Source organism: Salvelinus alpinus, chromosome 27 (assembly GCF_045679555.1).
Source record: "Salvelinus alpinus chromosome 27, SLU_Salpinus.1, whole genome shotgun sequence".
In the NCBI taxonomy this organism is placed as follows: domain Eukaryota; kingdom Metazoa; phylum Chordata; class Actinopteri; order Salmoniformes; family Salmonidae; genus Salvelinus; species Salvelinus alpinus.
This window is the reverse complement of record NC_092112.1, coordinates 18,279,428-18,306,709: the sequence shown is the minus strand read 5'-3', so window position 1 is coordinate 18,306,709 and position 27,282 is coordinate 18,279,428. Positions and strand designations below refer to the sequence as shown.

The 27,282-nt window shown below is 46.6% G+C and overlaps 1 protein-coding gene across 1 annotated transcript in view; it reads left to right on the top strand.

Annotated features, from left to right (window-relative positions):
- lpgat1 (lysophosphatidylglycerol acyltransferase 1) overlaps positions 1–23,867 on the top strand; it is an 83,332-nt gene extending 59,465 nt beyond the window's left edge. The window contains exons 6-8 of the mRNA XM_071369610.1: positions 5,589–5,715; positions 20,695–20,801; positions 20,971–23,867. Coding sequence (XP_071225711.1) covers positions 5,589–5,715; positions 20,695–20,801; positions 20,971–21,122 — 386 coding nt within the window. The 3' untranslated portion in view covers positions 21,123–23,867. The remainder of the gene's footprint in view (positions 1–5,588; positions 5,716–20,694; positions 20,802–20,970) is intronic.
- The last annotated feature ends 3,415 nt before the right edge of the window (positions 23,868–27,282 follow it).

Genomic DNA, 27,282 nt, shown 5'->3' with positions numbered 1-27,282 from the left:
CTACTCCCTATGGGCCCTGGTCTAATGTAGTGCACTCTATAGGGAATAGGGTGCCATTTGAGATGGACACCCTGTGTATGCTCCCTCTGTAACTGTTTACAGCATCCAGGCTACCTCGATGTGGTATCAAATGAATGGCTGTGCTGTCATTACAGTATTGTTTGTCACTGCGTTACAGGGAGGGAGTGATAGCTTGGCACCACGCCTGTTTCGGATCTAGCGGCAAGCTCGGCTGCTCGGCTTTCACTGTGCCGAGAACCAGATCCATGTTACCCTCATGGCGATGGGAACACTGTTGGCCTGATTCAAAATGTTCAACATTGCCCAGGCAGGAATAGATGTTCTGTTGAACAGCATCAGAACTCTGCTTTCATTCTGTCTGTGTTCATCTTAGCAAAGTTTTGAGACAGCAGAGTTGTCCAAGTGCAGTTAAGTGATTTAGTCTAAAAGACCTGCGGAAATTGACAATATTTTTCTCCTTCCTCCATCTGATCTTTAAATTTGTAAAACACACACCCGCATGCACACACATATATATATATATACACACACACACACACACACACACACACTACCGTTCAAAAGTTTGGGGTCACTTAGAAATGTCCTTGTTTTTGAAAGAAAAGCAAAAAAAAATGTCCATTTCAAATAACATCAAATTGTTCAGAAATACAGTGTAGACGTTGTTAATGTTGTAAATGACTATTGGAGCTGGAAATGGCAGATTTGTTATGGAATATCTACATAGGCGTACAGAGGCCCATTTATCATCAACCATCACTCCTGTGTATCATTTTAAAAGGCTAATTGATCATCAGAAAACCCTTTTGCAATTATGTTAGCACAGCTGAAAACTGTTGGTCTGATTAAAGAAGCAATTAAACTGGTCTTCTTTAGACTAGTTGAGTATCTGGAGCATCAGCATTTGTGGGTTCGGTTACAGGCTCAAAAATGGCCAGAAACAAAGACCTTTCTTCTGAAACTTGTCAGTCTATTCTTGTTCTGAGAAATGAAGGCTGTTCAATGCGAGAAATTGCCAAGAAACTGAAGATCTCATACAACGCTGTGTACTACTCCCTTCACAGTACAGCGCAAACTGTCTCGAACCAGAATAGAAAAGCGGAGTGGGAGCCCCCGGTGCACAACTGAGCAAGAGGACAAGTACTTTAGAGTGTCTAGTTTGAGAAACAGACGCCTCGCAAATTAAATAGTACCCGCAAAACACCAGTCTCAACGTCAACAGTGAAGAGACGACTCCGGGATGTTGGCCTTCTAGGCAGAGTTCCTCTGTCCAGTGTCTGTGTTCTTTTGCCCATCTTAATCTTTTCTTTTTATTGGCCAGTCTGAGATATGGCTTTTTCTTTGCAACTCTGCCGAGAAGGCCAGCATCCTGGAGTCGCCTCTTCACTGACGTTGAGACTCTCCAACACACACACACACACACACACACACACACACACACACACACACACACACACACACACACACACACACACACACACACAGTCTCCAGCACACACACACACACACACACAGTCTCCAGCACACACACACACACACACACACACACAGTCTCCAACACACACACACACACACAGTCTCCAACACACACACACACAGTCTCCAACACACACACAGTCGCCAACACACACACACACACACACACAGTCTCCAACACACACACACACACAGTCTCCAACACACACACAGTCGCCAACACACACACACACACACACACACACAGTCTCCAACACACACAGTCTCCAACACACACACACACTCCAACACACACACACACACAGTCTCCAGCACACAGTCTCCAGCACACACACACACACACACACACACACACACAATCTCCAACACACACACACACACACAGTCTCCAACACACACACACACAGTCTCTAACACACACACAGGCGCCAACACACACACACACACACACACACACACACACAGTCTCCAACACACACATACACAGTCTCCAACACACACACACACAGTCTCCAGCACACAGTCTCCAACACACACACACACACACACACAGTCTCCAGCACACAGTCTCCAACACACACACACACACACAGTCTCCAACACACACACACACACACAGTCCCCAACACACACACACACACACACACGCACGCAGTCTCCAGCACACAGTCTCCAACACACACACACACACACAGTCTCCAACACACACACACACACAGTCTCCAACACACACACACACACAGTCCCCAACACACACACACACACACAAGCAGTCTCCAACACACACACAAGCAGTCTCCAACACACACACACACACACAGTCCCCAACACACACACACTCACAGTCTCCAACACACACACACACACACACACAGTCTCCAACACACACACACACACACACACACACACACACATAGTCTCCAACACACACACACACACACATAGTCTCCAACACACACACACACACACACACACACACACACACACACACACACACACACACACACACACACACACACAGTCCCCAACACGCAGTCTCCAACACACACACACACACACACACACACACACACAGTCCCCAACACACACACACGCAGTCTCCAACACACACACACACACAGTCCTCAACACACACACATGCGGTCTCCAACACACACATACACACACACACACACACACACAGTCCCCAACACACACACACACAGTCCCCAACACACACACAAGCAGTCTCCAACACACACACAAGCAGTCTCCAACACACACACACACACACACAGTCCCCAACACACACACACACACACATAGTCCCCAACACACACACACACACACAGTCCCCAACACACACACACACACACACACAGTCTCCAACACACACACAGTCTCCAACACACACACACACACACATGCAGTCTCCAACACACACACACACACACACACATAGTCTCCAACACACACACACACATAGTCTCCAACACACACACACACATAGTCTCCAACACACACACACATAGTCTCCAACACACACACATGCACACACACACACACACAGTGTCCAACACACACACAGTGTCCAACACACACACACACACACACACACACATAGTCTCCAACACACACACACACACACACACACACACATAGTCTCCAACACACACACACACACATAGTCTCCAACACACACACACACACATAGTCTCCAACACACACACATGCACACACACACACACACAGTCTCCAACAACACACAGTCTCCAACACACACACACACACATACAGTCTCCAACACAGACACACAGTCTCCAACACACACACAAGCAGTCTCCAACACACACACACACACACAGTCCCCAACACACACACACTCACAGTCTCCAACACACACACACACACACACACACAGTCTCCAACACACACACACACACACACACACACACACACACATAGTCTCCAACACACACACACACACATAGTCTCCAACACACACACACACACACACACACACACACACACACACACACACACACACACACACAGTCCCCAACACGCAGTCTCCAACACACACACACACACACACACACACACAGTCCCCAACACACACACACGCAGTCTCCAACACACACACACACACAGTCCTCAACACACACACATGCGGTCTCCAACACACACACACACGCAGTCTCCAACACACACATACACACACACACACACACACACAGTCCCCAACACACACACACACAGTCCCCAACACACACACAAGCAGTCTCCAACACACACACAAGCAGTCTCCAACACACACACACACACACACAGTCCCCAACACACACACACACACACATAGTCCCCAACACACACACACACACACAGTCCCCAACACACACACACACACACACAGTCTCCAACACACACACAGTCTCCAACACACACACACACACACATGCAGTCTCCAACACACACACACACACACACACACACACACACACACATAGTCTCCAACACACACACACACATAGTCTCCAACACACAGACACACATAGTCTCCAACACACACACACATAGTCTCCAACACACACACATGCACACACACACACACACAGTGTCCAACACACACACAGTCTCCAACACACACACACACACACACACACACATAGTCTCCAACACACACACACACACACACACACACACATAGTCTCCAACACACACACACACACATAGTCTCCAACACACACACACACATAGTCTCCAACACACACACATGCACACACACACACACACAGTCTCCAACAACACACAGTCTCCAACACACACACACACACATACAGTCTCCAACACAGACACACAGTCTCCAACACACACACACACAGTCTCCAACACACACACGGTCTCCGACACACACACACACACGGTCTCCGACAGTCACACACACACACACACACACGGTTTCCGACAATCACACACACACACACAGTCTCCGACAAACGCACACACACACACTTAGTCTCCAACAAACACACACACACACACACAGCCTCCGACAATCACACACACACACACAGTCTCTGACAGTCACACACACACACAGTCTCCGACTGTCACACACAAACACACAGTCTCCGACAATCACACACACACACACACAGTCTCTGACAGTCACACACAGTCTCCGACTGTCACACACACACGGTCTCCGACTGTCACACACAAACACACAGTCTCCGACAATCACACACACACACACGGTCTCCGACAATCACACACACACACACACAGTCTCCGACAATCACACACACACACACACACACACACAGTCTCCGACAATCACACACACACACACATATAGTCTCCGACAATCACACACACACACCCACGGTCTCCGACAGTCACACACACACACACACACACACACACACACACACACACACACACACACACACACGGTCTCCGACAGTCACACACACAGGTCAAACAGGCTACATCTGTATTTGTAGGCCATTGCAGCCTTATGTCACAGATCAGAGGCTCGGCTTGAGCGATGAGGTTTATCCTTAGATAATCACCTGGACCATGTCACTGCCTCGCCTGCTAGCTCTGTCCGCCCTGTGATGCCATGGCTCTGTGTCTGAAAAGCTTACTTAATCCTCAAATCCTTGCCTCCTCGTTTCCGCAATTTCTCTAAGCTCATTGGAGGAGAAGATTTGAGGGAGGGACTATGGATCCTCCCCTCCAATGAGCTTTGAAGAGGAACTAAAGAAACAAGGACGGAGGAAGCAAGAATATGACGGCTAGTAAGGTTTTCATACACGGCCTGTGTCTGAGCCAGACGTTCCTCCTGATGGTTTCAACCCCCCTCAGCTTCTCTCGTCCTCTCTGTCACAGCCTAAGGACGCACAGCCCACTCTGACAGACAGACATACACACAGACACACCCCTTAGAGTCACTTACTCTCTCCCTCCCATCTGTCATCCCTCTTTCTCTCTCTTCCCCTCTGCCCCTGTCTCCCCATCTCCCCCCTCTCTCCCCTGTCCATATCATCCTCACTGTCTGCCTGTGATGCTCATTCATGTCCTAACTCTCTCTATCTCCGTCTGTGCAGGTAGTAAACCCAAAGGCCTGCAGTGGGTGGTGGACGTGACCATAGCGTACCCCAAAGCCAGGCCCATGGACATCCAGACGTGGATCTTTGGCTACAGACCCCCCACGGTCACACATGTACACTACAGGTAATGACTGACCCCAACTATACTGACACCTCTCTCTTTATCTCTGACCTCTCTCACCCTCTTAGTCTCTATCCAAGGCTGGGCTGTGTTGTGTTGGCTTTAGGGCTCGCCCAGGTTGTTGGCTTTAGGGCTCGCCCAGGTTGTTGGCTTTAGTGCTCGCCCAGGTTGTTGGCTTTAGGGCTCGCCCAGGTTGTTGGCTTTAGGGCTCGCCCAGGTTGTTGGCTTTAGGGCTCGCCCAGGTTGTTGGCTTTAGGGCTCGCCCAGGTTGTTGGCTTTAGGGCTCGCCCAGGTTGTTGGCTTTAGGGCTCGCCCAGGTTGTTGGCTTTAGGGCTCGCCCAGGTTGTTGGCTTTAGGGCTCGCCCAGGTTGTTGGCTTTAGGGCTCGCCCAGGTTGCGATCCATATCTTGGTCTGGCCCTCTTCATCATAGAAAATATAATAAGAATATGTTAAGGCTCTTGTTGTTCAGATCTTGTAATTATGGATTCATTCTGAGGAAGGATGACGATGGGAAGTATAGCGGTTGTTTTACAGGCTCCTGACCAACTCTGCTATTTTGGGGTTTTGTGCGCTGATCTTCTGTTTTTCTGTACATAATGTTTCCTCCATCGTTTCCTATGACCGTAAACAGATTCAGAACAGCGATCACTAACCTTGATTTGGATTAATATTTCTACTTAAATAAATCGGCGACACAGGACATACTGCTCACCCCTGACCAGGCCCTGATCCCCCTACACTAGGAAGATAAAGAGACGGCGATATAGAGGCCGACGTGCTGGTGCCCTGATGAAACTACGGCAGAGAGTAAATAATCCACCTCCACCCTCTGTTTAATTAGCGAATTTACAATCACTTGAGAACAAACTGGACGAGCTCCGTTCTAGACTATTCTATCAACGAGACCTGAAGAACTGTAATATCTTATGTTTCTCGGAAACTTCAAGCCTATCAACTCCCGAGATTAGGCTGGCAATACTGTAGTGCCTATAAGAACATCCAATAGTCAAAGATATATGAAATACAAATGGTATAGAGAGAAATAGTCCTGTAATAACTACAATCTAAAACTTCTTACCTGGGAATATTGAAGACTCCAAGGAACCAACAGCTTTCATATGTTCTCATGTTCTGAGCAAGGAACTTAAACGTTAGCTTTTTTACATGGCACATATTGCACTTTTACTTTCTTCTCCAACACTTTGTTTTTGCATTATTTAAACCAATTTGAACATGTTTCATTATTTATTTGAGAATAAATAGATTTTATTCATGTATTATATTAAGTTAAAATAAAAGTGTTCATTCAGTATTGTTGTAATCGTCATTATTACAAATATATATATAAAAATCGGCCGATTTAATCGGTATCGGCTTTTTTTGGTCCTCCAATAATCAGTATCGGTATCAGCATTGAAAAATCATAATTGGTCGACCTCTAGTACATACATATCCCCACCAAAGGCCATGGATTACAGGCAACATCCGCACTGAGCTAAAGGCTAAAGCTGCCGCTTTCAAGGAGCGGGACTCTAACCCGGAAGATTATAAGAAATCTCGCTATGCCCTCCGACAAACCATCAAACAGGCAAAGCGTCAATACAGGACTAAGATCAAATCGTACTACACCGGCTCCGACGCTCGTTGGATGTGGCAGGGCTTGCAAACTATACAAAGGGAAGCACAGCCGCGAGCTGCCCAGTGGCATAAGCCTACCAGACAAGCTAAATGCCTTCTATACTGAACCTTGCGTGAGAGCACCAGCTGTTCCGGATTACTGTGATCACGCTCTCCGTAGCCGATGTAAGACATTTAAACAGGTTAATATTCACTAGGCAGCAGGGCCAGACAGATTACCAGGACGCATACTCAAAGTATGCACTGATCAGCTGTCTAGTGTTTTCACTGACATTTTCAATCTCTCCCTGACCCAGTCTAGTCCCTGTGCCCAAGAACGCCAAGGTAACCTGTCTAAATTACTATCACCCCATAGCACTCACATCTGTACCCATGAAATACTTTGAAAGGCTGGTCATAGCTCACATTAAAACCATCATTCCAGCCACCCTGGACCCACTCCAATTCGCATACCGCTCCACACTGCCCTTTCCCACCTGGACAAAAGGAAAACCTGTGAGAGAATGCTGTTAATTTGACTACAGCTCAGCGTTCAACACCATATTGCTCTCTAAGCTCATTACTCTGCTAAGGACCCTGGGACTGAACACCTCCCTCTGCAACTGGATCCTGGACTTTCTGATGTGACACCTCCATGTGGTAAGGGTCGGCAACAACACATATGCACGGTGACCCTCAACACGGGGGCCCCTCAGGGGAATGTGCTTAGTCCCCTTCTGTACTCTCTGTTCACCCACGGCTACGTGGTTGCGCACAACTCCAACACTCATCATTAAGATGAGACGGCCTATAGGGAGGAGGTCAGAGACCTGGCAGTGTGGTTTGTTGGAGCTGATTGTTGACTACAGAAAACGGAGGGCCGAGCACTCCCCCTTTCACGTCGACGGGGCTGTAGTGGAGCAGGTTGAGAGCGTCAAGTTCCTCTGTGTCCACATCACCAAGGATCTGTCATGGTCAAAACACACCAACACAGTCGTGAAGAGGGGACGACAATGCCTCTTTTTCCACAGAAGGCTGAAAATATTTGGTGTGGGCCCTCAGATCCTCAAAGTTCTACTGCAGCACCATTGAGAGCTGGCTGCATCACTGCTTCGTATGGCAACTGCTTGGCATCCGACCGCAAGGCACTACAGAGGGTAGTGCGTACGGCCCAGTACATCATTGTGGCCGAGCTCCTTGCCATCCAGGACCTTTATACCAGGCGGCATCAGAGGAAGGCCCTAAAAATTGTCATAGACTGTTCTCTCTACTACTGCACTCTGGAACCAACAGGACCATGAAAAGTTTCTACCCCCAAGCTATGACTGCTAAATAGTTAACAAAATAACTACCCAGACTTTTCAGCACCCTGTCTTTCAAAGATAATTCGTAAAAATCCAAATAACTTCACAGATCTTCATTGTAAACGGTTTAAACACTGTTTCCCATGCTTGTTCAATGAACCATAAACAATTAATGAACATGCACCTGTGGAACGGCCGTTAAGACACTAACAGCCTACAGACGGTACGCAATTAAGGTCACAGTTATGAAACCTTAGGACACTAAAGAGGCCTTTCTTACTGACTCTGAAAAACACCAAAAGAAAGATGCCCAGGGTCCCTGCTCATCTGCGTGAACGTGCCTTAGGCATGCTGCAAGGAGGCATGAGGACTGCAGATGTGGCCAGGGCAATAAATTGTAATGTCCGTACTGTGAGACGCCTAAGACAGTACCTGTACTGTACTCTGTATCGGGATCGATTTGGATGTAGAGGATACGTCATGGTCTGGGGCGGTGTGTCACAGCATCATCGGACTGAGCTTGTTGTCATTGCAGGCAATCTCAATGCTGTGCGTTACAGGGAAGACATCCTCAACCCTCATGTGGTACCCTTCCTGCAGGCTCATCCTGACATGACCCTCCTGCATGACAATGCCACCAGCCACACTGCTCATTCTGTTCGTGATTTCCTACAAGACAGGAATGTCAGTGTTCTGCCATTGCCAGCGAAGAACCTGGATCTCAATCCCATTGAGCACGTCTGGGACCTGTTGGATCGGAGGGTGAGGGCTAGGGCCATTCCCCCCAGAAATGTCCGGGAACTTGCAGGTGCCTTGGTGGAAGAGTGGGGTAACATCTCACAGCAAGAACTGGCAAATCTGGTGCAGTCCATAAGGAGGAGATGCACTGCAGTACTTAATGCAGCTGGTGGCCACACCAGATACTGACTGTTATTTTTTATTTTGACTCCCACCCTTTGTTCAGGGACACATTATTCAATTTCTGTTAGTTACATGTCTGTGGAACTTGTTCAGTTTGTCTGTTGTTGAATCTTGTTATGTTCATACAATATTTACACATGTTAACTTTGCTGGAAATAAACACAGTTGACGGTGAGAGGACGTTTCTTTTTTTGCGGAATTTATTTAACTATCTGCATTGACCATTTTTGCGGTAACTTTTTTGACTTATCACATACGCTGCTGCTACTGTTTACTGTGTCACTTTATTCAAAGATTTATATGTACATATCTACCTCAAATACCTTGTACCCCTGCACATCGACTCAGTACTGGTATCCCTTGTTTATAGCCAAGTTATTGTTACTCATTATGTATCTAGTACTACTTTTATTATTATTTATATTATTTCTCTTGTCTTTCTCTCTGCATTGTTGGGAAGGACCCGTAAGTACGCTTTTCACTATTAGTCCACACCTGTTGTTTACGAAGTATGGGACAAATAACATTTGATTTGATTAATTAGACAGAGGCTGGTTGCTGTAGCTTTCCCCCACACACACTCTCTGCCTCTGCTGTGTACAGTAAGTTTTGTATGTCCTTCCCCTCAGCAGTTTCTATTAGGGATGTGCCAAAAAATATATATTTTTTCTTAATGTTTTAAACTACCATTAAAATGTGCACAATGCAGAATATGGTCCTATTCATTCGCTAGCATCGTCTCCCGCAACTTGTCTTGTGCATTACGGTACAGCATTGTCCAATCAAATCCAATTGTTGCGTTAGGGTTGAGGATGATGATGACCTGTTAGTTTTGTGTTAACTGCACTGTGATGTGGATTTTGTTTTGTTACGTGAATATCCCAATTTTGTTTTAACATGTGTTAAACAATGTTCACACTCCTAGTTTCTATTCTTATCATTCTCTAGCCATTCTGATTAAAGACGACTCCACAAGACTCTAAAGGCCTTTAAAAAGGAGCCATCCAGTTATTTTTGTTACTTTCTCAAAATAGTGAAAACATACATTTTGAGGAAATCATTGAAAACCACTCCCCCTGCATGCTTGCTGGAACAAATTGACCACCCCCCGCCCCATTTATGCCATTCATGAGGATACCTGCACCACCTACTTAAATGTGCTGTTGTCCAGTAAATCACCTGATAAATTAGGTGACAAGGTGCCTGGAATGCCACTAATGGATTACTGCTAATTAGCAAAGTAGGGACATTGAGACGTTGTGACTCCATAGTAACCCCTATTCATGTGACACACTGTCCAGACGGAAGTATGGAGCCGCCCTAGCTGCAATACGGAGGGGCCGCCCTAGCTGCAATACGGAGGAACCGCCCTAACTTCTGTGCAGACAGAGAGGACTTTGAACCTACTTTAAAGCCATTACACTGATAGTGCTGTACGCAACATAAAGCAGCTACTTAAAAGGTAGAGAAATGGCCTCAGTCGGAAGCCTACAGTTGGTGTGGCACTGTTAGGAATTCCCCCACTCCCATCCACAGGGCTCTGGTCAAAAGTAGTGCACTATATCGGGAATAGGGGGCCATTTGGGAACCACAACCCATTAAAGTGGCGCTAGCCTCGTGTCAACATGGAATTAAAGGGATAGCGCTGAACAGGAGACTTTAAGATATGACACTAGGACTGCATAGATCACTCCCTGGTTAAGGCATTCAGGTAGGGTGAGGCCTAAAGCCAAGGCTGTTAAAAAGCTGTTTCTGTCACTCTGTTGCCGCTCTACAGCTATTCATTAAAGGAGATCTCACACACTCTCTCGCTCACACACACTCACTCACTCCCAGCCAAGTTCAGTCCATTCCTCTGACAGCGTTGATCTCCTCAGGTTCCCTTAGCTGCTTTTCCCTTGATATTACTGCACTGATTAGAGTACAAACAAACGCGTTTGTGTGTGAGCGCGTGTTTGTGTATGAGCGTGCATACACACACACATTAATAAGGCAGTGCACACTTGGCATGTTCTTCGCTTTAGTTCTCTCCGATCTAGGCTCAGCTGTGTAGGTGACCCCAGCCTCCTCACACCGACGGCCTCTCATAAGGTGGATGGCTTAGCATATACATTTCCAATGACTTTCTCTTTGATTAGTCTTCTTTTCCAACGGCATCACAATGATCTCTATGATTTATATCAAGGGTTGACTTTTTTTTACAGCCCTGTCATTCTAGAGGCATTCTCTCTCGCTCTCCTGCCCACTCCACCGTCCACTGCATCCAAGGTTGTGTTTGTTCAAAAACACAGTCAGTTTGGTCCGAATTAACATGACCCAGTGCTCCAGCCAGTCCGGTACAGACCTCCCTCTGGTCTCTGAGGGCTATGATGCTGACATCCGGGTGATCTGTGTGAACCATGGCCACTCCAGCCCTCCACCAGCCCCCACTCTGGCTCCCAGAGGCCCCTTTCTCTGCTACTGCTGGGCCAGGCTCAGATTAAGGCTAAAGACTCATTAGGCCCAGTAATGAGAGAAGCAGGAGACAAGACGCTCTTTCCTAACCCATCTAGGGGACTTTCCGCTGGGCTGTGACTACAATCAGCCTCCCCAGCAGGGTAAGCCGCTCTGGAGCTCCGCTCTGGGAACCCAGGTTGTTGTGAGAGGCACTTGTGCACACACACACACACACACACTGGCTGCTGGGAATGAATGTTGCTGAGTTTAGCAGAGGAAGGCCTTGTGGTGCACTGGTGTCAGGATGAGGATTATTACCCTGCTGGTCATCTATGAACATTTGAACATCTTGGCCATGTTCTGTTATAATGTGTGTGTGTGTGTGTGTCTGTGTGTCTGTGTGTCTGTGTGTGTGTGTGTGTGTGTGTGTGTGTGTGTGTGTGTGTGTGTGTGTGTGTGTGTGTGTGTGTGTGTGTGTGTGTGTGACTTGATTTCTTCCTCTAAGGATTTTCCTTCAGCTTTTTTTCTGAGCTTTCCTTTCCAACTGCTGCTCTGTGTGTTTCCAACTGCTGCTCTGTGTGTTTCCAACTGCTGCTCTGTGTGTTTCCAACTGCTGCTCTGTGTTTTTCCAACTGCTGCTCTGTGTGTTTCCAACTGCTGCTCTGTGTGTTTCCAACTGCTGCTCTGTGTGTTTCCAACTGCTGCTCTGTGTGTTTCCAACTGCTGCTCTGTGTGTTTCCAACTGCTGCTCTGTGTGTTTCCAACTGCTGCTCTGTGTGTTTCCAACTGCTGCTCTGTGTGTTTCCAACTGCTGCTCTGTGTGTTTCCAACTGCTGCTCTGTGTGTTTCCAACTGCTGCTCTGTGTGTTTCCAACTGCTGCTCTGTGTGTTTCCAACTGCTGCTCTGTGTGTTTCCAACTGCTGCTCTGTGTGTTTCCAACTGCTGCTCTGTGTGTTTCCAACTGCTGCTCTGTGTGTTTCCAACTGCTGCTCTGTGTGTGTGTGTGTGTTGGGGGGGGGGGGGACTTAATTCATAACCTCCCTGCTTGCCTGGTCACAGCTAGCTAGACACCTCTTGTCCTTACATGTGCTTACACACACACACACACACACAAACACTTGAAAGGAAGTTTGCAGCCATATCAATTTTGGGGATTTTGGTGGGGAAGTTGAATCGTTCCTGTTCTCTGCACTTTTATAAAGTGCCTTTTTATATTGAAAAACCCCTGTCATCTCTATTCCTCTCTCCAGCCCTCCTTTACATCTCTATTCCTCTCCAGCCCTCCTTTACATCTCTATTCCTCTCTCCAGCCCTCCTTTACATCTCTATTCCTCTCTCCAGCTTTTCTTTACATCTCTATACCTCTCTCCAGCCCTCCTTTACATCTCTATTCCTCTCTCCAGCCCTCCTTTACATCTCTATTCCTCTCTCCAGCCTTCCTTTACATCTCTATTCCTCTCTCCAGCCCTCCTTTACATCTCTATTCCTCTCTCCAGCCCTCCTTTACATCTCTATTCCTCTCTCCAGCCCTCCTTTACATCTCTATTCCTCTCTCCAGCTCTCCTTTACATCTCTATTCCTCTCTCCAGCCCTCCTTTACATCTCTATTCCTCTCTCCAGCCTCTCCTTTATCATCTCTATTCCTCTCTCCAGCCCTCCTTTACATCTCTATTCCTCTCTCCAGCCCTCCTTTACATCTCTATTCCTCTCTCCAGCTCTCCTTTACATCTCTATTCCTCTCTCCAGCCCTCCTTTACATCTCTATTCCTCTCTCCAGCCCTCCTTTACATCTCTATTCCTCTTTCCAGCCCTCCTTTACATCTCTATTCCTCTCTCCAGCCCTCCTTTACATCTCTATTCCTCTCTCCAGCTCTCCTTTACATCTCTATTCCTCTCTCCAGCCCTCCTTTACATCTCTATTCCTCTCTCCAGCCCTCCTTTACATCTCTATTCCTCTCTCCAGCTCTCCTTTACATCTCTATTCCTCTCTCCAGCCCTCCTTTACATCTCTATTCCTCTCTCCAGCCCTCCTTTACACCTCATTCCTCTCTCCAGCTCTCCTTTACATCTCTATTCCTCTCTCCAGCCCTCCTTTACATCTCTATTCCTCTCTCCAGCCCTCCTTTACATCTCTATTCCTCTCTCCATCCCTCCTTTACATCTCTATTCCTCTCTCCAGCTCTCCTTTACATCTCTATTCCTCTCTCCAGCCATCCTTTACATCTCTATTCCTCTCTCCAGCCCTCCTTTACATCTCTATTCCTCTCTCCAGCCCTCCTTTACATCTCTATTCCTCTCTCCAGCTCTCCTTTACATCTCTATTCCTCTCTCCAGCCCTCCTTTACATCTCTATTCCTCTCTCCAGCTTTTCTTTACATTTACATTTACATTTAAGTCATTTAGCAGACGCTCTTATCCAGAGCGACATCTCTATTCCTCTCTCCAGCCCTCCTTTACATCTCTATTCCTCTCTCCAGCCCTCCTTTACATCTCTATTCCTCTCTCCAGCCCTCCTTTACATCTCTATTCCTCTCTCCAGCTCTCCTTTACATCTCTATTCCTCTCTCCAGCCCTCCTTTACATCTCTATTCCTCTCTCCAGCTCTCCTTTACATCTCTATTCCTCTCTCCAGCCCTCCTTTACATCTCTATTCCTCTCTCCAGCTCTCCTTTACATCTCTATTCCTCTCTCCAGCCCTCCTTTACATCTCTATTCCTCTCTCCAGCCCTCCTTTACATCTCTATTCCTCTCTCCAGCCCTCCTTTACATCTCTATTCCTCTCTCCAGCCCTCCTTTACATCTCTATTCCTCTCTCCAGCCCTCCTTTACACCTCATTCCTCTCTCCAGCTCTCCTTTACATCTCTATTCCTCTCTCCAGCCCTCCTTTACATCTCTATTCCTCTCTCCAGCCCTCCTTTACACCTCATTCCTCTCTCCAGCTCTCCTTTACATCTCTATTCCTCTCTCCAGCCCTCCTTTACATCTCTATTCCTCTCTCCAGCCCTCCTTTACATCTCTATTCCTCTCTCCAGCCCTCCTTTACATCTCTATTCCTCTCTCCAGCCCTCCTTTACATCTCTATTCCTCTCTCCAGCTCTCCTTTACATCTCTATTCCTCTCTCCAGCCATCCTTTACATCTCTATTCCTCTCTCCAGCCCTCCTTTACATCTCTATTCCTCTCTCCAGCCCTCCTTTACATCTCTATTCCTCTCTCCAGCTCTCCTTTACATCTCTATTCCTCTCTCCAGCCCTCCTTTACATCTCTATTCCTCTCTCCAGCTCTCCTTTACATCTCTATTCCTCTCTCCAGCTGTCTGTATAGTCAGGTGATTTTTTATAACGAGGGTTATGAGGATTATTAGTCTATTGGGAGTATGAATATGAAAAGTGACATTTTAGGGACTGGTTTCCTTGGAGGACTCGCCATGGCGATGCTAGTAGCGTAGTAGTAAACAGACACAGGTGAAGCTGGCTGAACACTCCTGAGTAATTCCAGTGTATGGTTTCTATCAGGACTGCGTTCATTAGGCACAAACGGAAAAAAACTGACCCAAACGAGGAGGTACAACCTTTACTTGTCCAATAAGAAACGTTTTGTTTTCCGTTGTACAATGTTTTGCTACGTTAGGCCCTAATGGACTTGACCCAGGCGCATCAGACACCAAACCCCTATTTGGAAGCAATCAATATGTTTACATGCACACTAATGATTAGATATTAAACTGATTATGGCAATACGCAGAGTATTACATTAGTCATGTAAACGCCTTACTCTGCTTGTCTTAATCGGAATAAGGTCCCAAATCAATTACTCAATTGCTTACTTAAAAAGCCTGGTTTTCTGAGCAATCTTTTTAATTATTAGGACATGTAAACAGCTTAATGGGCTTTCCAGCGGTGAATTTGATCTGCACATCTACCAGCACCGGTAGCGCAAGCCTCCATCTTACGAGTTCAGAAAAACTCTAATCATTTTTCTTCACATACGAACTTTATATGTCCAAATAAAAAATAATATGATCACTGTGATAGAATGTTTTATTTTCTGCGTTTATCAAAAGTCCCATCAGGTAGCCTGATTTCAGATGTATCCAGGATTATTAGATGAAAAAGTTGTCTTTGTAAAGCATGTCAAGGTTTCAAACAAACTATTATATTAATTGGACTATCCACAATAATCATATTGTGTGCATGTAACCAATGTATCGCTCCACAGTTAGCAGTCAAATGTTTATGTGCAAGATGAAGTATGCCTGCAGGCTACCCCGGTTGACTCTGTATGAAGTCTACAGCCTCTATGGTTAAAGGTGTTGTTGGAGAGCTAACTGAATCCTTCTGGCCTGGGGCTGGTCTAGCAGCTACAATCACAGGCTGTAGTGCATATGCCATACGTGTTGGCATGGGATCTAATCCTCTGTTTATGTCTACTTCTATCTTTCCTTCTCTCTTTCGTATCCGCCTATCCCAATAAACAAAAATATATGGAATGGCGATTAGGATTCCACTCCCTTAAAAAGGAACCCTCAGTGGCGCACACACAGAGATAAATAGTGTTGTTTCTCTCTCGGGTCAGGCTGTCTGGAACTATTCTGAACAAAAATATAAACGCAACATGTAAAGTGTTGGTCCCATGTTTCTTGAGCTGAAATAGAAGATCCCCGAACTGTTCCATACGCACTAAAAGCTTATTTCTCAAAAGCACGTTGCACACACATGTTTACATCCCTGTTAGTGAGCATTTCTCCTTTACCAAGATAATCAATCCACCTGACAGGTGTGGCATATGAAGAAGCTGATTAAACAGCATGGTCATTTGGCCTAGCGTTGTCTGGGTTTGGCCTTGGTAGGCTGTCATTGTAAATAAGATTTTTTTCTTAACTGACTTGCCTAGTTAAATAAAGGTTATATGTTTTTTAAATTTTAAACAAAAAAAATCGTTACACAGGTGCACCTTTGCTGGGAACAATAAAAGGACACTTTCTAAAATATGCAGTTTTGTCACACAACACAGATGTCTCTAGTTTTGAGGGAGTGTGTAATTGGCATTCTGACTGCAGGAATGTCCACCAGAACTGTTGCCAGAGAATTGAATGTTTAATTTCTCTACCATGAGAATTTGGCAGTACATCCAACCGGCCTCACAACCGCAGACCACGTGTAACCACGCCAGCCCAGGACCTCCACATCCGGCTCCACACCCACATCCGGCTTTTGAGAACAGCCACCCGGACAGCTGATGAAACTGAGGAGTATTTATGTTTGTAATAAAGCACTTTTGTGGGGAAAAACATTCTGATTGGCTGGACCTGGCTCCCCAGTCATGGGAAATACCTATATTAGGGCCTAATGAATTGTTTTAAATTGACTGATTTCAACTTTAACTCAGTAAACTTGTGACATTGTTGCATGATGCGTTTATATTGTTGTTGAGTATAGTTGTTTTATTGCCCACGCACAGACGACTTCCCTACAGATAAGAGAAGGGTGATCTCATGCCAGTCTACCATTTGATTAACCTGGATCCTCCTCCACTCTGCCCCCTGATTAACCTGGATCCTCCTCCATTCTACCTCCTGATTAACCTGGATCCTCCCCCACTCTGCCCCCCTTGCCCCTGATTAACCTGGATCCTTCTCCATTCTACCTCCTGATTAACCTGGATCCTCCTCCACTCTGGCCCCCTGGCCCCTGATTAACCTGGATCCTCCCCCACTCTGCCCCCCTTGCCCCTGATTAACCTGGATCCTCCTCCACTCTGGCCCCCTGGCCCCTGATTAACCTGGATCCTCCTCCACTCTGGCCCCCTGGCCCCTGATTAACCTGGATCCTCCTCCACTCTGCCCCCCTGGCCCCTGATTAACCTGGATCCTTCTCCATTCTACCTCCTGATTAACCTGGATCCTCCCCCACTCTGCCCCCCTTGCCCCTGATTAACCTGGATCCTCCTCCACTCTGGCCCCTGATTAACCTGGATCCTCCTCCACTCTGTCCCCTGATTAACCTGGATCCTTCTCCATTCTACCTCCTGATTAACCTGGATCCTCCTCCACTCTGCCCCCCTGGCCCCTGATTAACCTGGATCCTCCTCCACTCTGGCCCCCTGGTCCCTGATTAACCTGGATCCTCCCCCACTCTGGCCCCCTGGTCCCTGATTAACCTGGATCCTCCCCCACTCTGGCCCCCTGGCCCCTGATTAACCTGGATCCTCCTCCACTCTGGCCCCCTGGCCCCTGATTAACCTGGATCCTCCTCCACTCTGGCCCCTGATTAACCTGGATCCTCCTCCACTCTGGCCCCGGATTAACCTGGATCCTCCCCCACTCTGCCCCCCTGGCCCCTGATTTAACCTGGATCCTCCTCCACTCTGCGCCCCTGATTAACCTGGATCCTCCCCCACTCTGCCCCCCTGGTCCCTGATTAACCTGGATCCTCCTCCACTCTGCGCCCCTGATTAACCTGAATCCTCCTCCACTCTGCCCCCCTGGTCCCTGATTAACCTGGATCCTCCTCCACTCTGCCCCCCTGGTCCCTGATTAACCTGGATCCTCCCCCACTCTGCCCCCCTGGTCCCTGATTAACCTGGATGGATATTTTAGCCAGAGGAAAGCTCAGGGCAGTGGCCACTTTACTGATGCCCAAACAGCCAATTAAGTGGCCTAAGCCTGCTAGCTTCCCTTTCCTCTCGCTAGGCTCTAGGATTACTGGGTTATCTTCTACCACTGGGACCGGAGAGGGCCTCATAGGTAGGCAGTAGGCACGCTACACTAAAACAGCTATGTGTGTGTGGAACCATGGCTAGATGGGCTTGGTTCTCATGAATGGCTGCATCCCAAACGCCACCCTATTACCTATATCACAGGTGTCAAACTCATTCCACGGAGGGCCGAGTGTCTGCAGGTTTTTGCTCCTCCCTTCTACTTGATTGATGAATTAAGGCCACTAATTAGTGAGGAACTCCTTACACCTGGTTGTCTAGGTCTTAATTTAAAGGATAAAAGTCAAACATGCAGACACTAGGCCTTCCATGGAATGAGTTTGATGCCGCTGCCCCATATAGTGCAATACATTTGGTCAGCTCTGTGTGTCATTTGGGTTGTACACTATATAGGATTATTACATATAGTTAGGATTAGACAGTTTCTGATTCGAGATCCACTGTTGACTAAATGTGGATCAATTGAAAAGCAGAGGAGTTATTTTAAGAAACCATGTTTCATTTTCAGTGTGTTTCTCGTCAATTCTTTAGTGTTGCGTAGCTGGAGCAGGTTCAGTAGGGCACGCTGTCGCAAACATTTTGCAATGAAAAACAGAAATCTGTGTTTTTATTGGATGAGATCAGGCAGTACCTCCCCTGTTTCAATCTATTTCAAAACGTTTTTTCCCAACTTAACAGGACCCTGGTTTTGGCTGTGAGACGGGGGGGCATGCACTACTGACCTAGACCAGAGCTACATTGATCCTTTCAAGCCTCCCTGTTACTGATTCACAATGTAATAATCCTATTCCGTACAGTCGATGTTACAAAAAATACACATACACCAGTTAGGTGCAGTAAAATGTGTTGTTTTACAGGGTCAGCCATAGTAGTACACCGCCACTGGAGAAAGTTAGGGTTAAGTGCCTTGCTCAAGGACACATCGACAGATTTTTCACCTTGTCGTCTCAGGTATTCGAACCAGTGACCTTGCTCAATGCTCTAACCGCCTGGCTACCTGCCGCTGTACTATTGTGGTAGATGGGCTGTGTAGCTGTATTATTCAAGGATTCATGTCATGGGAGATGAGTGGGAGAATCTGACTTTTTTATCTGAAAGCATGATGTCCAGGGAAGCCTGGATGGCAGTTAGTTTACTTTCTGCCATCTCTTGTTTAGAAAGACTGTAGTCTTGGATCTGAAAGGATTGGATTGGTTTAAGCAGTATGGCAGAATTACAACAAGCCTATCAGAGAGCTGGGTGGAGCTACTACCATATTGTTTCTATCTATCCAATCCTCTCAGAAGTGCCTTGGTGTGGTACAGGCCATTTCTGCACAGGCCCTGTGACAACGGAGCTGACTAATGCAAAAAAACGGCACGGCACTGTACAACAGCCAGCAGTTTTTAGCCCTGATAAAGTGACCGAGTTTGTGGTTTCTCTCATATGGGCAGGTGAGGTTTAGCCTGGTCGCAGATACGTTTGTGCTGACTTGCCAAGTTTGCAAGACCACACAAACAAGATCTGGGACCAGCTAGGTGAGGCAGCCTTGCAGCATTTCTCTGTTTGCTGGGACTGCTGTTTGTCTGTATCTCTGTAGAGTCAGAGGCAGGGATGGATTCCCTGTCACCGTGATTAGCCTGTCTGTTAATGAAGTCTCCTGAAAGAGCTGAGGCTTGTACTGCTTACACACACACGAACGCGCACACACTCTCTGATAAACTCATTAACAAACTTGGGTTGCAGCTCATTCTCACATCTCTCTACACATACACACACACTGTGATAGACTCTTCTCTGGGATAGACTCAGCTCAGGGAGTGAGGAGACCGATCAATGCAGCCAGCCTTCGTTGAGAAAAAACTTCAATAATGCTGTTCTGTCTGTCTGTCTGTCTGTGTCAGAATGGAAAGGGTAACCACATACATTGCCAACGCAAACATATAGGAACATATTAAATAAATGTAATTAAATGTAATAATTCTCTCCCCTTGATCCTCTCCCAGGGTATACCCCATAAAGGAGGTTCCGGTAGAGACCAAGCCCCTGACAGATTGGCTGTACCAGAGGTTTGTGGAGAAGGAGGATCTACTGGCTCACTTCTACGAAACAGGTCGGTATTCACTGCTTTCTTTCTCCCTCTTTTTCTCCCTCCTCTCTTTCTGCCTTTCTTTCTGAGCTGTCTCTTTCTGGCCTCTCCCTCTATTTCAGAGAAGTGACTGTCCACTTTGAGGCGTGATAACAATGTCGCTGACTATTCCTTCCTGTGTCCCCCCCAACAGGAGCCTTCCCTCCACCGAAAGGCCAGAAGGAGGCCGTCTCCCGGGCGATGACCCTTGACCCCGTGCGGCTCTGTCTCATCCAATCCCTGGCCTTTGCCTCGGGCTACCTGTGGTACAGCGTCCTCCAGTACTTCTACTACTGTTTGTTCTGAGTGTGCTGAAGAAGATGGAGTTTAAAAGTGGACCAGACCCTAATGGCACTGCTTCTGGATCAGTCGATGGCTCGCCCGCCCCGGCGCCATCTCTCCTTCCTATGATGGATGAATGTACATTTTGCAAAAACCGGGAGAGACTGAAAAAAAATGACCATGTTGGAGGCTATTTTCCCCCCTGGTTACATGAATACCTACACACACACAGACAAACGGACGGACACACACACAATTGACTGAAGCCCATACTTCTGAACATTAATCATTTACACATACTTACTACTTGGATATAAACGCCCCAATCTAGTTGGTCTCTCCACTGGAGCCTCATTCTCAAATCAAGCATGAGGCTCAGGATTTAAACTGAGGGTGTTTTCAAGTGGACTCTCTTCCTGGTCTTTAGGTGTAGTTTTACAGTGTGCGAGTATGCATTGTGTCTGCCATTGTACCCACCCCCACCCTCGGGTGAACCAACCCCCAGTTGGACCTCTCTCCAGGCCTGCTGATTCTGCGGTTGACCCACACTACAGAGAGGGGGGGCTGTTGTATGTACCATCAGAGACTACCATGCCAACCCCTCTCCTCTAGCCTTCATTGCACTAAAAGGATCCCTACTACCCCCTCTTCTACTCCAGGAAATATTCCTGAATGGTAGCTGTTAATGTTTATTTTAAATTGCCCCTCCCCTTAACAACGGCCATTGCATTTGTTGTGGTCGTCGTCGCTCTCTATCTACGTTGAAGTCTTGGAGACTTTACTCTGTCTGTCTTCGACAGTATTCTGAACTGACTGACTGCGGGGGAATCTTCTTGTTTACACTAGTGGCCCTCCGTCTGGGCCTAAAGGGACGCTAGCGACGATGTCAGGCTCTGGTTAGGACTGTTTCCACAACATGTGGTCGGGGGTACCTGGTTCTGGAACCAAGGGGGGAGGAGGACACAGCGGCGGAGGAACAGTGCCCAAACGCTGATGACAGAACACTGATGGCACATTGGGACAGCACTCTGATCCGATCCACCCTGAAAACAAACTCCCCTAACACCCTCTCCACCCCCCTGTCCTCACTCGTACACACACAGAGCAGAGTGGATCTCTGTCCATATAGGAACGTCTCAGCGAGCCAAACTGAAAAAGGAGGACAAAGCTGAATTTACCCCCATTGGACTCCATACTGTAGTTTTACAAATATTTAAGTCATGGGGTGGGGAATGACATAATAAAATATTATTTTTATAGATGTGGCTACCCTAATGCTCTGCATTCTAAATTAGAGATTTTGGCTGATACACTCATAGGTGTCATTACTGTAAATTTACAGCATAACCCCCCCCCCCCCCCCCCCTTTATATATATATATATATATATATATATATATAATTGATGTCGCGCTGCTCCGCGATAACGGAGTTTCGACAGCAAATCACTGTTAGTGGTCAGATTTTATTTCAATTTTAAATGACTTGAACTGTTGTCCTTACGTCATGGGTATGTTTATTCTTGTACATAACGAAGCTGAGGAAGAAATTCAATGTTGTGAGGGACTGCAACCGATGTTATCTCTCTCTTGGTCCGTACTATTTCTGATTTGTTTTTAATTTTGAAATATCATAAATGTTTAAAGAACAAGAAAAAAATGAGGAAGAAAAAGCAAATGGCTTTTGAAACCAGTCACTTCTCTGTTACTTCCCTATTTCTTGACCTTTGGTTTGACCTCTGACCTGGATGTTATTCATTCGCGCTTCATGAATCCAGAGGGCTCGGCCAGGCTCTCATCTCCTGCACTGTCACACTGCTCATTGATACACATATGGCCCTGTTGGAATACTTCAGAAATGCATCCTTTCCTTTCTACCTTTCTTGTCATAATCACAGCTCTGAAGTGGTTGGATTGGTGGAAGTAACGGGACAGGGACATAGGCCCCTCCCCCCTAGGCACTGGATGATTCCCACTTGGAGATGTTAAAAGGACTTGATTGATTTGTGCAGTATATGGCAAATCTCCCACCTAGCCTATTAAAGATATTGCCAATTTACTGATCTCTATCCAGTCCTTTTAGATCTTAGGGGGGTACCAAGAAGCTGTCTATTGGTAGGGCATTACGTTTTTGATTTGAAACTAGACCATCCAGGAAGAAATCACTCCTTCACATTGGAGGGGAATTCAGACACGGCCCAGCAATTATGCACCAATTCTCTCCCAAAAGTTGTTTTAATAATACCATGGGGTTTTTTTTATCTAAAAAATATATATAAACACACCTAAGAGGTATTTACGCTTTAGATGAACAGCTACAATCATGATGTCTAAGGAATGCAAACGGAATGCATTTTAGTCATGACTTACCTCTTAAACTGTGGTTAATACTGTCCAGTAACAGGCTGTGTATGAAAGACAGAAGGCTGGCTGGTTCGGGAGATAAGGAGTCCATTTGAAGATAGGGACGTACATTTTTAGCGGTCATCTTTGTGCCGGTCCCGTGAGATTGCTTTTCAATGTGAGAGAGTGACAGAAAATGAAGCTTCATTTTCTTTTTTCTTTTTAACTGTCTCCAAAGAAAGGCAGGTAAAAATCTGATTTCCTAGATATGGTTTTAGGAAAGAAAAACAATGACAACGTTAAGAATTTTAACAAACGATACTAGAAACTGTAATTTTCCATTTTGTACTCCTCCCTTTCTTCCTAGCTACACAGCCATTTTACAACACAAAGAACTTGTGCTGGAATAAAAGTGATGGTCATAAAGATCCTGATAGCTTGTCTGATTTTTCCTCTGCCTCATATTCTCTCTGCCTCATACTCTCTCTGCCTCATATTCTCTCTGCCTCATATTCTCTCTGCCTCATACTCTCTGCCTCATATTCTCTCTGCCTCATATTCTCTCTGCCTCATATTCTCTCTGCCTCATATTCTCTGTGCCTCATACTCTCTGCCTCATATTCTCTCTGCCTCATACTCAGTATTTGATGTTGGTTTTTGAAGTGTCTGACACACCCCTTTTCAGATGGCACACTTTTATCTCTGTTGGAGTTTTATGTAAATAAATATACATATAGATAGATATATATATATATATATATACATTTTATTAGGAGCCATTATCTCACTAATATACTGAGAATGTGTAGAGAGGGTATGTCACTCTCATAGAATGTGTGATATACTTGTGAGCTACTGAGACCTGATTGAACTTAGACTGCGGTGCATGAGGCATTTTTAATAAAGGCCCACTCCTTAATTTGAAGAAGAAAAAAAACAATTGCAGCTCAGCCATGTCTCAAGGCGAGGTAAGAACTAAAAAAATAACACAACAGGAGCGTAACATTTGTAAATCAAACTCTTTCACAATGTATTTGTATTGTATCACTCTTGGAGTGGTATGGGTAAGCAAACCCCTTTCTCCCACACCTAAACCCAGCACAATAAATAGTGATTTTATGGTGCTCTGATTGCATCTGTCAGGTTTATTGTCAGGCTTATTTCCTCATTTTCTATTGACATAGGCACTGATAGTGATGCCGTTGCCGCAGGGCGGTCTCCAGGTAACTAAAGCCTGTCCTTGCTTTTGGTCTCTGCTCTTTGTTTAACCGTGGCATCTGTCATTTGACCACAGAGACCCAACGGTTTACATTACAGATCCTCTTTCAGCTCTGAAACCGGTAGTCCTCAGTAGGAAGAAAACCATTCAAACCGGGGAGGCACTAACTAAATTTGTTCATAGATTTTCATTTCCTGTTCCAAAACGTTTTGCTACGCTGTGCCATTCTGAACACAGCCCATGTTAGAGGAAGTGAGTGAATGCCACCACGTTTCTTCCTGGTGTGTATTCACGTTATAGAACATTGCAGATAGTGTCAGCTTTATTAATTAAATTTTTATGTCCAATTCTGCATGACAGAATATCATGCCTGTTCTACAAAATGCATTTCTATCTGAAAATGTCACGTTTCGCACCCTTCTGAACAGACACTTGTTCTATCTACACAGAGTATCTGTCACTTCTCAGACTTCTCTTTATCCTTCTACGCTTATCATTTGGCACAGGACTGAATTACTAAGATTGTTGCATTTATTTGTTGCCAGGTAGGCATAAACCACTGGGGCGAGGTCATGAATGAGAGGCCTTGTGGCCACTTGTTAAACTAAGCCGCCTGACTGGCAGATGTAGTAAAATGTTACATCATGTATAGGATGATAAGCGAGGAACTAGAGCAAGGGCGGCCTGGCTTGTCATCGCCATAGCAGCTGGAGTGATGGGGGAAGGGAGGAGGAGGGCCGGGTCTCTGCGAGAGCCACATAGCTGCAGGCAGCCAATGGGTAGCCAGGGCCTAGGCACTGGGAAGTGAGCTGGAAAATGGGATTAAAGATGCACAGGAGAGACTATAAGGACCCTGCTGACCTGCAAAATGACTAATCTGGGATTCACACCAGAGCGTCATCTCCATACCAAACAACTGAGAGGGAGGACCAAAGTCAGACCAGGGATCTCCTTTCGTCACAACGTGTCAGAGCTGTGCATTTTCATGGCCAGCGTAAGCCAGAGACTACAGAATTAATATTAATAATCTACATTTACAACAACCCCATACATATTCTTCTCTGAAGGCCTAGTAATTTTCTGTTTTACACATGTGATGTGAAAGGTGTAGGACGAAGTTGCCGCTAGACCAGGGATGGGCAACTGGCAGCCGGCCCCCCTTTTGTATATGTATATATATGATGTGGGTACGCAGACCCATGAGCCACTGTGGCCCCTCATGATGAATAATGTTTTTTTTTGTGGCCCCCTCCCTCATCAAAGTTGCCGATCCCCGCCCTAGATGCTGATCTTGGTTCAGTTTTGCATTTCCCCCACTGATGGTTAGGATTAGGGGAGAGGAAGCTTATCCTAGATCTGTCCCTTGAGGGAAACTTCACCCCGGAGCCAATGTGAACACATCAGTGTAGAAACAAACACATGTACCGGTATGTTCTTGACTGCACACAGACTCCACCATGCCCAGCCGCAGGTAAGCTAGGCTATAGCGTCGCTCCCAGAATGCCTGCAGTGACAGTTACACTAAATGCATCACAAGCATAGCTCCACAGTGTACCATGTCTTCATGCTCGGCTGCTCTGGTCTGGTTGATAAATGTTGTGGTTCGTGGCTGCTCCCCTTGAGTCAGCAAACACTAAAACTTGGCATGGTGGCAGGGGAAGGCCAGGGTGATCTGCGGGGGGGAAGGCCAGGGTGACCTACGATGGAGGACAGTCTGAGGGGAAGCAGGCAGATGAATGTCACAGTACAGCAACATGGCTGCAGCCACCAGCTCCGCCACCTTCCATGCCCGGTGACACCAAAGACCCACCAACTCCTCGGATAGGGGCATGTCCGGTACACAACACACGCAGATACATAAACACACATACGCAGTACACAAGCATATACACATTGACACACACGGTATATAAAAAGACCAAAGGATATAGACAAGAAAACTGACTGACACCCCTGTTGTGATAGTGTGCCATTCAAACGGGGTCCACTGTCTCTCCCTCCTAGCTCCTATCCCTCCTAGGCCCTCAGAGAGATGAGTGACACCTAGCGTGGCCCCCCAAGGGACCCTAGTCGCCCCCGGCAGTCTTTGTTGTTTTGGTTGTCAGCCTCACATTAAGCACCCCAACGCTCCTGACTTGGTTACAGAAAGAGGGACACTGGTACCATAACAGCCCCTCTGTAGGAAATTACCTTTGTGGTGACAGACAGACTATTTTACACCGCACCGTGAGCCCTGCCATGTCCTCCTGACATGTGTGTGTACGACTCAGTGTGACGGCAGGAGAGAGAGACGAGTGACACAGGGGTAATTCGAAGACGCCTGTCACCACGGTATGCCCCTAGAGGGACTCTGCAGGGGGCCTTGTTAATTACATGACACCGCTGCTGAGGATTGATACCGTGTTTGCTGGATCTTGATTCCCAATAGCCTCCCCTGTGTGCATGAGAGGGTGCCATGGAAACAGCCCTAGTGGCAATGACCTTTTTGGGGCAATTAATAGGTGCACAGGTATAATTGGAATTAGATATTGTTGCCGCAAACTAGCCTGTCTACATGGGCCCCTGTCTTTCACAGAGTGCATCACAACAGGGAAGATGCTTGGTGATATGAAGACAACGACGAG